This window comes from Microtus ochrogaster, unplaced genomic scaffold (genome assembly GCF_000317375.1).
Source record: "Microtus ochrogaster isolate Prairie Vole_2 unplaced genomic scaffold, MicOch1.0 UNK17, whole genome shotgun sequence".
Taxonomy (NCBI): domain Eukaryota; kingdom Metazoa; phylum Chordata; class Mammalia; order Rodentia; family Cricetidae; genus Microtus; species Microtus ochrogaster.
In genome coordinates, this window is record NW_004949115.1 from 3,475,237 (window position 1) to 3,487,201 (window position 11,965).

Consider the following 11,965-nt stretch of genomic DNA (forward strand, 5'->3'; position numbering starts at 1 on the left):
TCTGTCTGTTCAACTCCAACCTCACATTTCCCTGACTTTCCTTTGTCTGTTCCACTTCATGATCCCCTTTCCAAGACTTACCTCTGTCTGTTCCAATCCAAGCTCCCCTTTCCATGTCATACTTCTGTCTGTTCCCCTCTGGGCTCAACTTTCCATGTCTTACTTCTCTGTCTGTTCCCCTTCAGGCTCCTGTTTCCATATCTTACCTCTGTCTGTTTCCTTTCAGGCTTACTTCCCATGTCTGATTTCTGAATCTGTTCCCCTCCAGTCTTCCACGTCCCTGCCTTTCCTCTGTCTGATCCCTTCCAAGCTGCCCTTTTCATGTTTTACCTCTGTATCTTCCCCTCCAGGGTCCTCTTTCCATGTCTGACATCTGTCTGTTCCCCTCCAGCCTCCAATTTGCTCTTAGATCTCTCTGTTCCCCTCCATGTTCCCATTTCCATGTCTTACTTCTGTCTGTTCCCATTCAGGGTCCTCTTTCCATGCCTTACCTGTGTCTGTTCCCATCGAGATTCTGCTTTCCATTTCTTACTTATCTGTCTGTTCCACTCTAGCCTCCCTTTTCCATGACTGACTTCTTTTTTTTCCCTAAAGCCTCTAATTTCTCCAGGCTCCAATTTCCATGTCTTACTTCTGTTGGTTCCCCTCCAGCCTCCTCTATCCACGTCTGACTTCTGTCTGTTTCCCTCCAGCTTCCCATCTCTCTCTCTTTTGTATGTCTTTTCTGATCCATTCTCCAATTTCCATGTCTTCATTCTGCCAGTTCCCCTCCCTGCTACCCTTTCCGTGTCTTACATCTGCCTGTTCCCTCCAGGTTCCCCTTTCTAGGTCTTACTTTTGTCTGTTTTCTTCAAGGCTCCGTTCTCCGTGTCTCCTTGTGTCTGTTCCCTCCAGGCTCTGCTGTCCAGGTCTCACTTTTGTCTGTTTTCCTCCAAGCTCCCATTTTCAAGTCTTACCTCTGTCTGTTCCCCTCCAGGCTCCACTTTCCATGTATTACTTCTGTCTTTTCCAGTCTACCTTCCCATTTCTTTGTCTTTTCTTTGTCTATTCCACTCCAGGCCACATTTCCATGACTTCCTTTTTCTGTTCCACTCCTGGATCCACTTTCCATGACTTACCTCTGTCTGTTCTCATCCAGGCTCCACTTTTTTGACTTCTTTCTTTTACCCTCCAGGCTCCTCTTTCCATGTTCTTATTCTCTCTGTTCACCCCAGGCTCCACTTTCCATGTCTTACTTCTGTCTGTTCCAATCCAGGTTCCTATTTCTTTGGTTTTCCTCTATCTGTTCTACTCCAGACTCCCATTTCAATGTCTTACCTCAGTCTGTTTTCCTCCAAGCTCCCCTTTCTATGTCTTACTTCTGTCCCTTTCCCTCTACCCTCCAATTTGCTTGTCTAACATCTGTCTGTTCCCTTCCAGCCTCCCATTTCCCAGGCTTTCCTCTGTCTGTTACCCTCCATGCTCCCATATCCATTTCTTCTTTCTGTCTGATCTCCTCCAGGCTCCCCTTTCCATGTCTTACTTCTGTCTGTTCCACTCCAGCCACCAGTTTCAATGTGTGACTTTTGTCTGGTCCACTTCAGCCTCCGATTTCCCTGTCTTTCCTCTGTCTGTTCCCTTCCAGGCTCCACTATCCATATCTTACTTCTATCTGTTCCCCTCCAGGCTCTAATTTCCATATCTTACTTCTGTCTGTTCCCTCCTGGCTCCACTTTCCATTTCTTACTTCTCTGTTCCCCTCTAACTTCCCCTTCTATGACTGATGTATGTCTTTCCCCCTCAACCCTCCATTTTCACTGTCTTTACTCAGTCTGTTCCCCTCCAGGCTCCAATTTCCATATCTTCTTCTGTCTGTTCCCATTCAGACTTTACTTTCCATGGTTTACCTCTGTCTGTTCCCCTGTAGGCTCCTCTTTCCATGTCTGAATTCTGTCTCTTTCCCTGCATGTTTCCATTTCTATGTCCTACTTCTGCTCGTTCCCCTCTAGGCTCTCTTTTCTATGTCTTACCTCTGTGTCTGTTCCCTTTCCATATTTTACTGCTGTCTGTTGCTCTCCAGGCTCTGCTGTCCATGTCTTACTTTTGTCTGTTCTCCTCAAGGCACCACTTTCCATGTCCTAATTCGGTCTGTTCTACTCGAGTATCCCACGTTGCTGTCTTTCCTTTGTCTGTTCCCCTCCAGGATCTGCTTTACATGACTTACTTCTGTTTGTTTCCCTCAGGACTCTACTTTCCATGTCTTCTTTCGGTATGTTCCCCTCTATGTTCTACATGTCTTACATCTGTCTGTTCCCCTTCAGGTTCCCCTTTCTAGATCATACTTTTGTCTGTTCCACTCCAGGCTCCTCTTTCAATGTCTTATGTCTGTGTCTGTTCTTCTCCAGGCTCCCCTTTCCATGTCTTACTTCTGTCTATTGCCCTCCATCTTCTCATTTTCCTGTTTTCCTGTCTGTTCCCCTCCAGGCTCCCCTTTCCATGTCATACTTCTGACTGTTTCCCTCCAGGCTCCCTTTTCCATGTCTTACCTCTATTTTTTCCCATCCTGGCGCCTTTCTCCTTGTCTTACTTCTGTCTCTTCCATTCCGAGATCCCATTTCCATGTCTTACCACTGTCTGTTCCCCTACAAGCTGGACTTTACAAGTCTTACTTCTGTCTGTTCCAATCCAGCCTCCCATTTCCCTGTCTTTCCTTTGTCTGATCCACTCAAGGCTCCCCTTTCCATGTTTTACCTCTGTCTGTTTCATTCCAGGCTCCCCCTTTTTTGTCTTACTTCTGTCTGTTCCCCTCCAGCCTCCACTTTACATTTCTATCTTCTGTCTGTTTCCCTCCAAGCTCTCCTTAGAATGTCTTTTCTCTGTCTTTTTCCCTCCAGTCTCCAGTGTCCATATCTTACTTCTGTCTGTCCCCTTCAGGCTCTACTTTCCATGTTTGATTTCTCTGTCTATTACCCTGCAGTCTCCCATGTCTGTCTTTGCTATGTCTGATCCCCTTCAGGCTCTCCTTTCCATGTCTTACCTCTATTCCCCTCCAGGCTCCACTTTTCATGTCTTACTTCTGTCTGTTCCCCTCCAGGCTCCACTTTCCATGTCTTACCTCTGTCTGTTCCCCTCCAGTCTCTTCTTTCCATGGCTAACTTCTATCTGTTCTACTCTGGCCTCCCATTTCACCTTCTTACCTATGTCTGTTCCCATCTATGCTCCCATTTACATGTCTTACTTCTGTGTGTTACCCTCCAGGCTCCACTTTCCATGTCTTACTTCTTAGTTTTCCCCTTCAGGCTCCACTCTCTATGTCCTAATTCTGTTCTGTTCCCCTCCAGGCTCCACTTTCCATGTCTTACTTTTGTCTGTTCCCCTCCAGGCTCCCCTTTCCATGTCTGACTTCTGTCTGTTCCTCTCCAGCCTCCCATTTCCCTGTCTTTCCTCTGTCTGTTTTCTTCCAGGCTCTGCTTTCCATGTCTTACCTCTGTTTGTTCCCGTATGTGCCCCTTTGAATGTCTTACATCTGTTTGTTCCCCTCTAGAATCCCTTCTCCTTGTCTTACCTCTGTCTCTTCCCCTCCAGGCTCCAGTTTCCATCTTACCTCTGTCTGTTCCCCTCCAGGCTCCCCTTTCCATGTCTGACTTCTCTGTCTGTTTCCCTCCAGGCTCTCCTTTTCATGTCTTACCTCTGTCTGTTTCTCCAGCCTCCCATTTCCCTGTCTTACTTCTGTCTGTTCCCCTCCAGGCTCCACTTTCCATATCTTAATTCTCTGTCTGTTCCCCTCCAGGCTCCACTTTCCATGTCTTTCCTCCACTTTCCTATCCTTCTCCTCTTTTTCCATATATCTGTTCCCTGATCCCTCTCCCTTGGGCCCCCTTTTTGCCTTATCTCTCCCTGCTCCTTTCCTGTTACCATCAAAGGCCCTGCAGACACCCAAGATTAAGGGCCAAGTTTGTGTCTTAATGCCATACTGGGCCATATGCTATAGTGGGCCATATTGTCTCTGGGGGCTATTGTCACATCCAGACCCAGCTGCTGCTAAGTCCCATGTTGGGTTCCATGGTCCTACCAAGGCTGAGGGATCTGACCTCAAGTCTGGGTCCTACATTGCCACTAATGGTCACATAGAAACCCAGGGTTGGGGATACAATCTGAGGCCTTGGTGGTGTCCTGAGACCACACTGCTGCAACAACTATTCCTATCTCCTCCTAGAGCCAGGTATGCAAATGAGAGTTGGCCTTGCAAGTGTGTCTGTGCTGCACGTATGTGACTTCAGAGGAGAAAGAGGGCAGCAGCTTCCCTGAAACTAGAGTTATAGAAGTTAATGAAATATTACATGGTTGCTGGGAACTGAACCTCTAATACAGATTCTTTGCATGAGAAACAAATGCTCTTAACTGCTGAACCATCTTTCCAGCCCTAAACATGACAATTAAAAGCATGACTGGCATTGTTTTGAATGACTTTGTTTATGTGTGTTTCTCTAACCAATCCATTTAACCTATGCCACTCTTCAGGCTTCCTGCAGGCCACCATCTCATACTGGTAACAAAACCTAAACATAAACTGCCTTCCAAGCCCTGGCTTCCCAGAACATGTTAAGAGGACCCCAGAGGAATCCTCAAATCCTTACCTGCAACCAACATGTCTCTGTCTCTCTGTCTCTCTGTCTCTCTTTCTCTCTCTCTCGTTGTTTGCAGGTCTGACTAAAAAGGCTCTGCAGATGCCTAATTGTTGGCTCCCCAACAATATATTTTTGCAGGCTCGAAACTTTTTCTAAATTAAGAAGGAAATTTTAAAAAAGAACTCTGTCTTTATTATGGTATTTATCTTCTTCATAATTCTTTCTGAATGCTATGTTTGTACATAAATACATACATTTGTACCCACATACATTATGTATGTATACATATATAGGATGCAATTAGCGTTCAGAAAGAATTATGACGATAAGCAGCATATTAAGGAAAGGCACACAGACATACACACACACACACACACACACACACACACACACACGTGCGCGCGCGCCTTTCACCACAAACATGATAAAGGTATTGTTTTACATTTCCCCTGTTTTTCCCTTTATCTGTATTTTATGACCACCACCCAATCTTTGCTCCTTTGTGACGGGGCAGGTATTGCAAAGGTTCCTCCGTCTTGTATTCTTGCTGAGGTTATATTAGGTTTAACTAGAATTTGATTTCCTTGATGGAGAATCCCATGGAAAATTTCCCAACTCTGAAATCAAGAAACCCCAGATAACTTAGTTTCTGTTAAACTGCCTGTGTGTGCAGAACCCCCTCCAGGTAGCTGCTTATCTCAGCTTCTGTTAAGGTACTTGCTTGTGTAAAGAGTCCCTGCTGGAGCTGCAAAATGAGATACCAGGATGTAGCTTTTGCCCTTAAAACTTCTTTCTCTAAATACTCAGGGATACACATGGGTCCCCATAGGCCTGAGTGTCCCAGCTGCTTGAAATTAAGACTTCAGTTGGCTATAAACTGTGTCTGAATGGTTATGACCTGGTGGGCTCCCCATCATACCTTAATGAGTTCAATGGTGTCCTGCACAGAGATATGCTGCAGAAGCCCCTCTTAAGACTCCATGGGTGTGACCTAAGAATATTTACAAATAGAATGCTAGGATGAAATAATACTGGATAAAGGTGGACCCTTAATTCACTCACTGGCACCCTGATAAAGAACAAACCTAGAGACAGAGATCCAAAGAAAAATACTACACAAGGATAGAGAAAAATATCAGAAGGATGCATTTGCAGCTCAACAGTTGTTACCAAAAATTGGTGTCAACCTCCAGGAGCCAGCATAGAGGAAAGGACAAGCTTCTCTCTCAGCATCCCCAGAAGGAATGACTCTCCTAACTACTTCATTGTAGATTTACAGTGGTCAGAACTATGAGCAAATGAACTTCTATTGTTCAAAGCTACCCAGTTCATGCTTTTGTTGCGGCTGCCTTGGGAAGTAAGTGCATTCTTTCATGAGCTCTGTGTTCGTTGGTGGCAAGCAACTTATACCAGTAAAGGAAGATGTGGTGGATTGAACTCCTTGCCTTATGGCAGCAAGGAAGCAAAAGAATAAGAAGAGGCCAAAAGGGTCCTGATATCTCCTTCAAGGGTACATCCTCAAAGCACTAACATCTTTCTAAAAAATGTTCCAATTACTTCTTACTTACATCTGGAGCTAAGGAAGGCTGGTTCTACCAAGTCTTTCCCCCATTGCAGCAAGCCAATGGTACTCTGAGGGTCAGGTGCTCAGAAGTATTAGAGGACTTAGAAATTCTTGCCTGAAGGTCTGCCTTAAGGATCTCAGATTCAGTAAGTCTGGAGTAGAATCTGAGAATGTACACTTAGCAAGTTGGCAGCTGCTGCTGCTGATGGTACAGAGTGACCCATCAGTATTATTTAGTATCCTGATAAGTTAGTGGCTTTGCTTTTTCAAAATGGGGCAAAACAGAATAGTTTTTTTAAAATGTGATTTAACGTTAACATAAAAGGACTGTAGTTAATGCAAGTCAAACTTTTATTTTTAACATGAACAAACATAGCCTTATTTTTGTGTGGTCAGATGTCTGTTGATGACATCGGTGTAATGAACTTTAGAACAAAATCAGTTTCCTAGACTACTAAAACTGAGAAAACAAGTGAAAACCATTTCCTCTTCCTCCATCCATTTCTTTCTTCTGGGCTTTGCAACTGTAGGAGGAAGTAAGAGACAAGCAATATTTGTATCCTTTTAAAAGACACTGCTGACTTCCAATTCTATGAACTGCCATTGTCTCTCAATAAGTAAAAACTAAAACATTTCCCTTCTGTTCTTCCCTAACCAATCTTTAGTTATCAGAGTTCCCATAAGTTTGATAGCTTCTGTAATCTGGTCCTATCAACCTCACTATCCTACTGGCAATCACTGTAAAGGCCTGTTTTGTCTTTCTCTTTATTGCTTCTCAGAGCAGAAAACTTTATATGTTTATATATCAGCCCTGTACATTCCTGTAGGCCCCCAGCTACTCAGATGTTACCTCTTTAAAATGAGATTTTCATCTCTTTTAAACTCTCATTTAAAAATTTTTAACCTAAAATTAAATCAAAAGTTTAAATCAAAAATTAAATTTGAAAAAGATTATTTTTTTAAATACAAAATTTCATCTCTTTAAAGCCAGGCCTAGAAATGGGAAAATTCAGAAAGACAAAAAGAGTCAAAGATGAACACAGGAAATATAATGCCTAATTCCCAATTCAGTAAAAACTGTATGTATTTTTTTTACTTTTATGTCATTTAAGAGAGTAAAATAAAAACTAGGCTGATAATTTACAAATGAATCATGAGATGTGATTTCACTTGAAACACTTAAATTTTCCCAACTTTTATCAGCACTGTAAGAACAATATCCACCCAATGCAGACAGAATTTCTCTTCTTCATCTTTTACTACCAAGTCTGAAAACTCCCATCCATAGTAAGCAATCTCTTAGTTAGTCTAAAGGACTTGCATCTACAAACAACTGACTCCTGCTTAACATATGAGCGCATTATGAATAGTAAGCTATTTTAGTTTAATCTTAAATAAATTTAATACTTATTTCATTCAATATTTAATAATACAAATTTAACAACTGTTTTGCTTGCCAAAAACATATTTCAAAAACCATGAAGCTCTTAGTCCCAGGGCTACGTTAGGAATGGTTAGTGGGAGCAGCCAGTACCTGTGTTCCTAAGGCAGGGAGTCCTCTCTGAAGTCCAGGTCCTCTTTCAACTCCCCTTCCAGTTCTGCAGTTTCAACTCCTTCCTCTTCCTCCTCCTCGGCAGCTTCAGCAGCTTCTTCATCAGCATCTTCACACTCACATTCAATCGGCTCTTCCGGTTTTCTTGGTATAGGCACCAGGAAATTACGCTCACAGAAGAAATTAAGCGCATTAAACCTGATTATATTCTTCCTTAATTTACGGTTAGGAACACCTGGAGAACATAAAAATGAACAAGAGAGAGCAATTTAGAAACACATCTATGGTCCCAACATGTCTTCATCCTAAAATAAATCTGCATGTTGACAGCTTTTCCTGTATACATAGTTTATTATTCACAACCCATGGGACATAAGGGTATCAAAATCTCCAGTCTGTATTTGTTGTATTTTTAGCAGAATATAACCATCAAAGTACTAATCTGTCTAAAAATTAAAATAAAATAAAAAAAACCACTGGCACCTACTTTTCAAACTCTACTATTATTCAACAAGGCTAGGCAAGCTCTCAACATGGCCTGCATTTGAGAAAGATGCTCCAACAGAGGCAAAGAACTTCACTACCGCTTTGTTCTTCCTGGTTACTTAGGGCTAGATAAGCCCCTGCAGGCTGGATTCCAGGGTCCTCAGATACCTAGCCTTATCTGAATTCAGCCTTGTCTGCCCACAGCTCTGACATTCCCATTCTGCTCTGTTCCTTGCCTCCCAGATGGGACCTCCCTTTAAAGAGGAGGGTGGAAGAGAAAAAGAAGGGGACTTGGAGAAGGGATGGGAAGGAGAGAATGAAGGGAGGAGGGAGAGGGGAAAAGGGGAGGAAGGGAGATGGAAGGAGACAAAGAGAAGGGGAAAAGGGAAGGAAGAAATGGGAGGAGGGAGTACCATTGGAAAGGGGGATCCAGAGGGGAAAGGGGATATGGAGGAAGATAGAGGGGAATGGGAGAGGAAAGTGTGAAGAAGAAAGAGGAGAGAAAGAAGGGAAGAGCAGAGGAGAGAGGGAAGGGAGGAGATGGGTGATGAAGGGGAGATGGAACAGAAGGGAAGTGGGTGACAGGAAGAAAGAGGATCTGAGAATAACAAGGAAGTGGAGAGAGGGAAATGAGGAAAGGGGACATACACAGGAGGAGGCATGAAGTAGGTAAGGGAATCAATCAGGCAGGCAGAGGGGAGCAGGCAGTAGGAAAAACAAAGAGGGGCAAGGGATGGGAGAGGAATGGGAAGAGGGGGAAGACAGACAGGAAGGGGAACAGGAAAGGGAGGGGAGCATGGAGGGAGAGGGGAGGATCGATGGATGGGGAAAGGGGATGGAAAGGACAAAGATGGAGGTGCAAGAAGAGGAGGGGGAATAAGGTGAGGTAAGATGTGAAGGAGAGCAGAGTGGGAGAGGGGAGAAACAAAGAGGAGGATAGAGAGGAAGTAGAAGCACAGATGGAGAGGGAAGCAGGACATCAGAGAGGGGGAGGGAGGAGAGGGGGTGAAGGACAGAGAAAAGGAGGAGAGGCAGCAAGAAAGCAGAGATGTAAGGAGGAAGGAGCAGTAAGTAGGGGAACAGGGAGGGGAAGATGGAAAAGAGGGAAGGGTGGAAAAAAGGAATGAGGCTAGGGGAGAGGCAGGAGGTAGAGGGCAGGAAGAGAGAAGAGCAGAGATGGGGGAGGGATGGGGAGAGAAAAACAAAGAGGGGGTAATGAATTGGAGTGGTGAGATGAGAGGGGAGCAGAGGCAGGAAGGGAGCACAAGGAGGGGGAGGGAAAGGGAACAGGGAGAGTGAAGTGAGGGAATTGACAGGGGAGGGGGAGATGATAGAAGGAAAAGGAAAGAGGCAGAGAGCCGGTGGTGAGGAAATCAGGGTAGTAGGGAGGCCAAGGGAGATGGGAAGGGGAGAGGGATGGGGTAAAGGAATTAGGAGATAAAAGAAGCAGGAAGGGGCTGGGAAATTAGGGTAGTAGGGAGCAGGAGGGAGATGGGAAGAGGAGAGGGATGGGGTTAAGGAATTAGGAGATAAGAAAAGCAAGAAGGGGGCAGGGAAACTGAGGTGAGTGGAGGGAGGGGAATGAAGAAGCAAAATGTGGGAAAGAAAGGCAAGAAGCGGGGAGCAGGGAGAGTTAAGGCACAGAAAATGGGAGCCATGAGAGCTAGGGCTCAGGGAGCAGAAATGTGTAAAAAGGGGGGATGGGGACAAGGGAAGGAAACGCATGGAAAGAGGGAGCAGGGAGAGGGAGGGAGCAGGGAGAAGGGGGGGCAAAAATGAAGGCAGGGAGGGGACAAGAAAGGGGCTAAAAGGGGTATAGGTAGGGGAGGGATGAGGGAAAGGAAGGCCCAAAAGGGGAGCAGGGGAGTGAGGGATCAGGGAGAAGTAAAGAAGGGAAATCACTAGCAGAGGAGCAGGGAAGGGAGCTGAAAGGTACCAAAAAAGGGGAGTATGGAGGGGAGAGGCTCTGGGGAGTAAAGGCCCAAAAAGGGAAACCAGGGAGGGGGAGGGGAACTGGGGATTAAAGGTACAAAAATGGAAGCATAGAGGGGGAGGGGATCTCGAAGAGGTAAGGTATGAAAAGGGGATGAAGGATGGGAGCAAGCAGGGAGAAGAAAGACTGGAAAAAAGGAGCAGGGAGGTTGAGGGGAACTGGGAGAGGAACTATGCAAAAAGAGGAGCAGGAAGGGGGAGGGAAGAAGGAAGAGGTGAGCTAGGAAAAGGAGGATCAGGGAGGGGGTGAGAGTAGGGATTAGAATGGAAGCATAGGGATAAAAGGCAGGAAAAGGGGAGGAGGTAAGGAGATGGGTGCTGGAGAGGGAAGGCACAAAAAAGGGGAGCAGGGAGGGGATGTTAGGAGGTAGAGAAGGAAGCTAAAATGGGAGGGGGACAGAGCAGGGAGAGAAAAGGCTCAAAGAGGGGAGCTGGGAAAAAGAAAGGGAAAAAAAGGTGCAAACATGGGAGCAAGAAGGGGGTGGAGAGCACTGAGAAGAAAGTCACAAAAAGGGGGCAGGGAAGGGGATAGGAGGATGGAGAGCCAGGTGGGACACACAAAGGGGAGCAGGGGGAGGGAGCTGAGAAAGGAAAGGCACAAAAGGCAACAGTTGGGGGATGGGGTTTGAAGAAAAAAGGCACAAGAAGGGGAGCAGGGTGGCATGGGGGCTAGGGGGAGAAATGCTGAAAAGGGGAAGCAGGCAGGGGGATGGGGGAAAAAGAAGAAAGACACAAAAAGAGGTACAGGTAGGGGGATGGGGCAGAGAAAACAAAGGCACAAAAAAAGTGAAACAGGCAGGGGGATGGGTACAGGGGTAAAAACTATGCAAAAAAGAAGCAGGTGGGGGATGGGGCTTGGAGAAGAAAGGTGCAAAAAGGGGAGCTAAAAGGAGGATGGGGTAAGGGAGAAGGTGCAAAAATGGGAGAATGCAGGAGGAAGGGGCAGAGAGAAGAAAGGAACAAAAAGGATAGTAGGCATGGGTTGGGGCAGGGAGAAGAAAGACAGGAAAAAGGGAGCAGGTAGGGGGATGGGGAGGCAGAAAAAAAGGCAGGGGTATGGGTGCCCAAAGATGAAAGGCGCAAAAATGGGGCAGGGAGGGGGATGGGTGCAGGGAGAAGAAAGGCGCGAAAAGGGGAGCAGTCTGGGGATGGGGCTAGGAGAAGAAAGCTCAAAAAGGTTAGCTTGGAGGGGGATGGGGACAGGGAGAAGAAAGGAACTAAAATCCAGAGCAGGGAGAGGGATAGGGAGGGAGGAAAAAAGGTGCCAAAAGGGGAAGCAGGTAGGGGGATGGGTGCAGTGGTAAGGAAGACACAAAAAGGGGAGATGCTAGGAGGATGGGAGAAGGAAGAAGAAAGTTGCAAAAAGGGGAGCAGGCAGGGGGATGGGGCAGGGAAAAGAAAGGAACTAAAATCGGGAGCAGGGAGGGGGATGGGGACAGGGAGAAGAAAGGGACAAAAGGGAGAGCAGTTGCAAGGGCGGGGGGAGGGGGCAGGGAAAAGAAAGTTGCAAAAAGAGGCGCAAATACGGGCAGGGATAAGGAAGGCATTAAAGGGTGGGGGGGAGGGATAGAGAAGAAAGGGGCAAAAAGGGGAGGTGGGGGAGGATGGGGAAGGGAGAAGGAGGTTGGGGGGAAGGGGGCAGACAGGGATGGGGGCACGGATAAGGAAGGCATAAAAGAGTAGCAAGGGTGGGGCTTAGAGAAGAAAGGGGCAAAAACGGGAGGTGGGGGAGGATGGGGAAGGGAGAAGGAGGGTGCGGGGGGG

The 11,965-nt window shown here is 46.2% G+C and overlaps 1 protein-coding gene across 1 annotated transcript in view; it reads right to left on the bottom strand.

The window, feature by feature from the left end:
* Window positions 1-7,713: 7,713 nt before the first annotated feature.
* LOC101992542 (tumor rejection antigen P815A-like) overlaps window positions 7,714-11,965 on the bottom strand; it is a 5,750-nt gene continuing 1,498 nt past the window's right edge. The window contains exon 2 of the mRNA XM_013353832.1: window positions 7,714-7,958. Within this exon, the coding sequence (XP_013209286.1) occupies window positions 7,714-7,958 (245 nt within the window). The remainder of the gene's footprint in view (window positions 7,959-11,965) is intronic.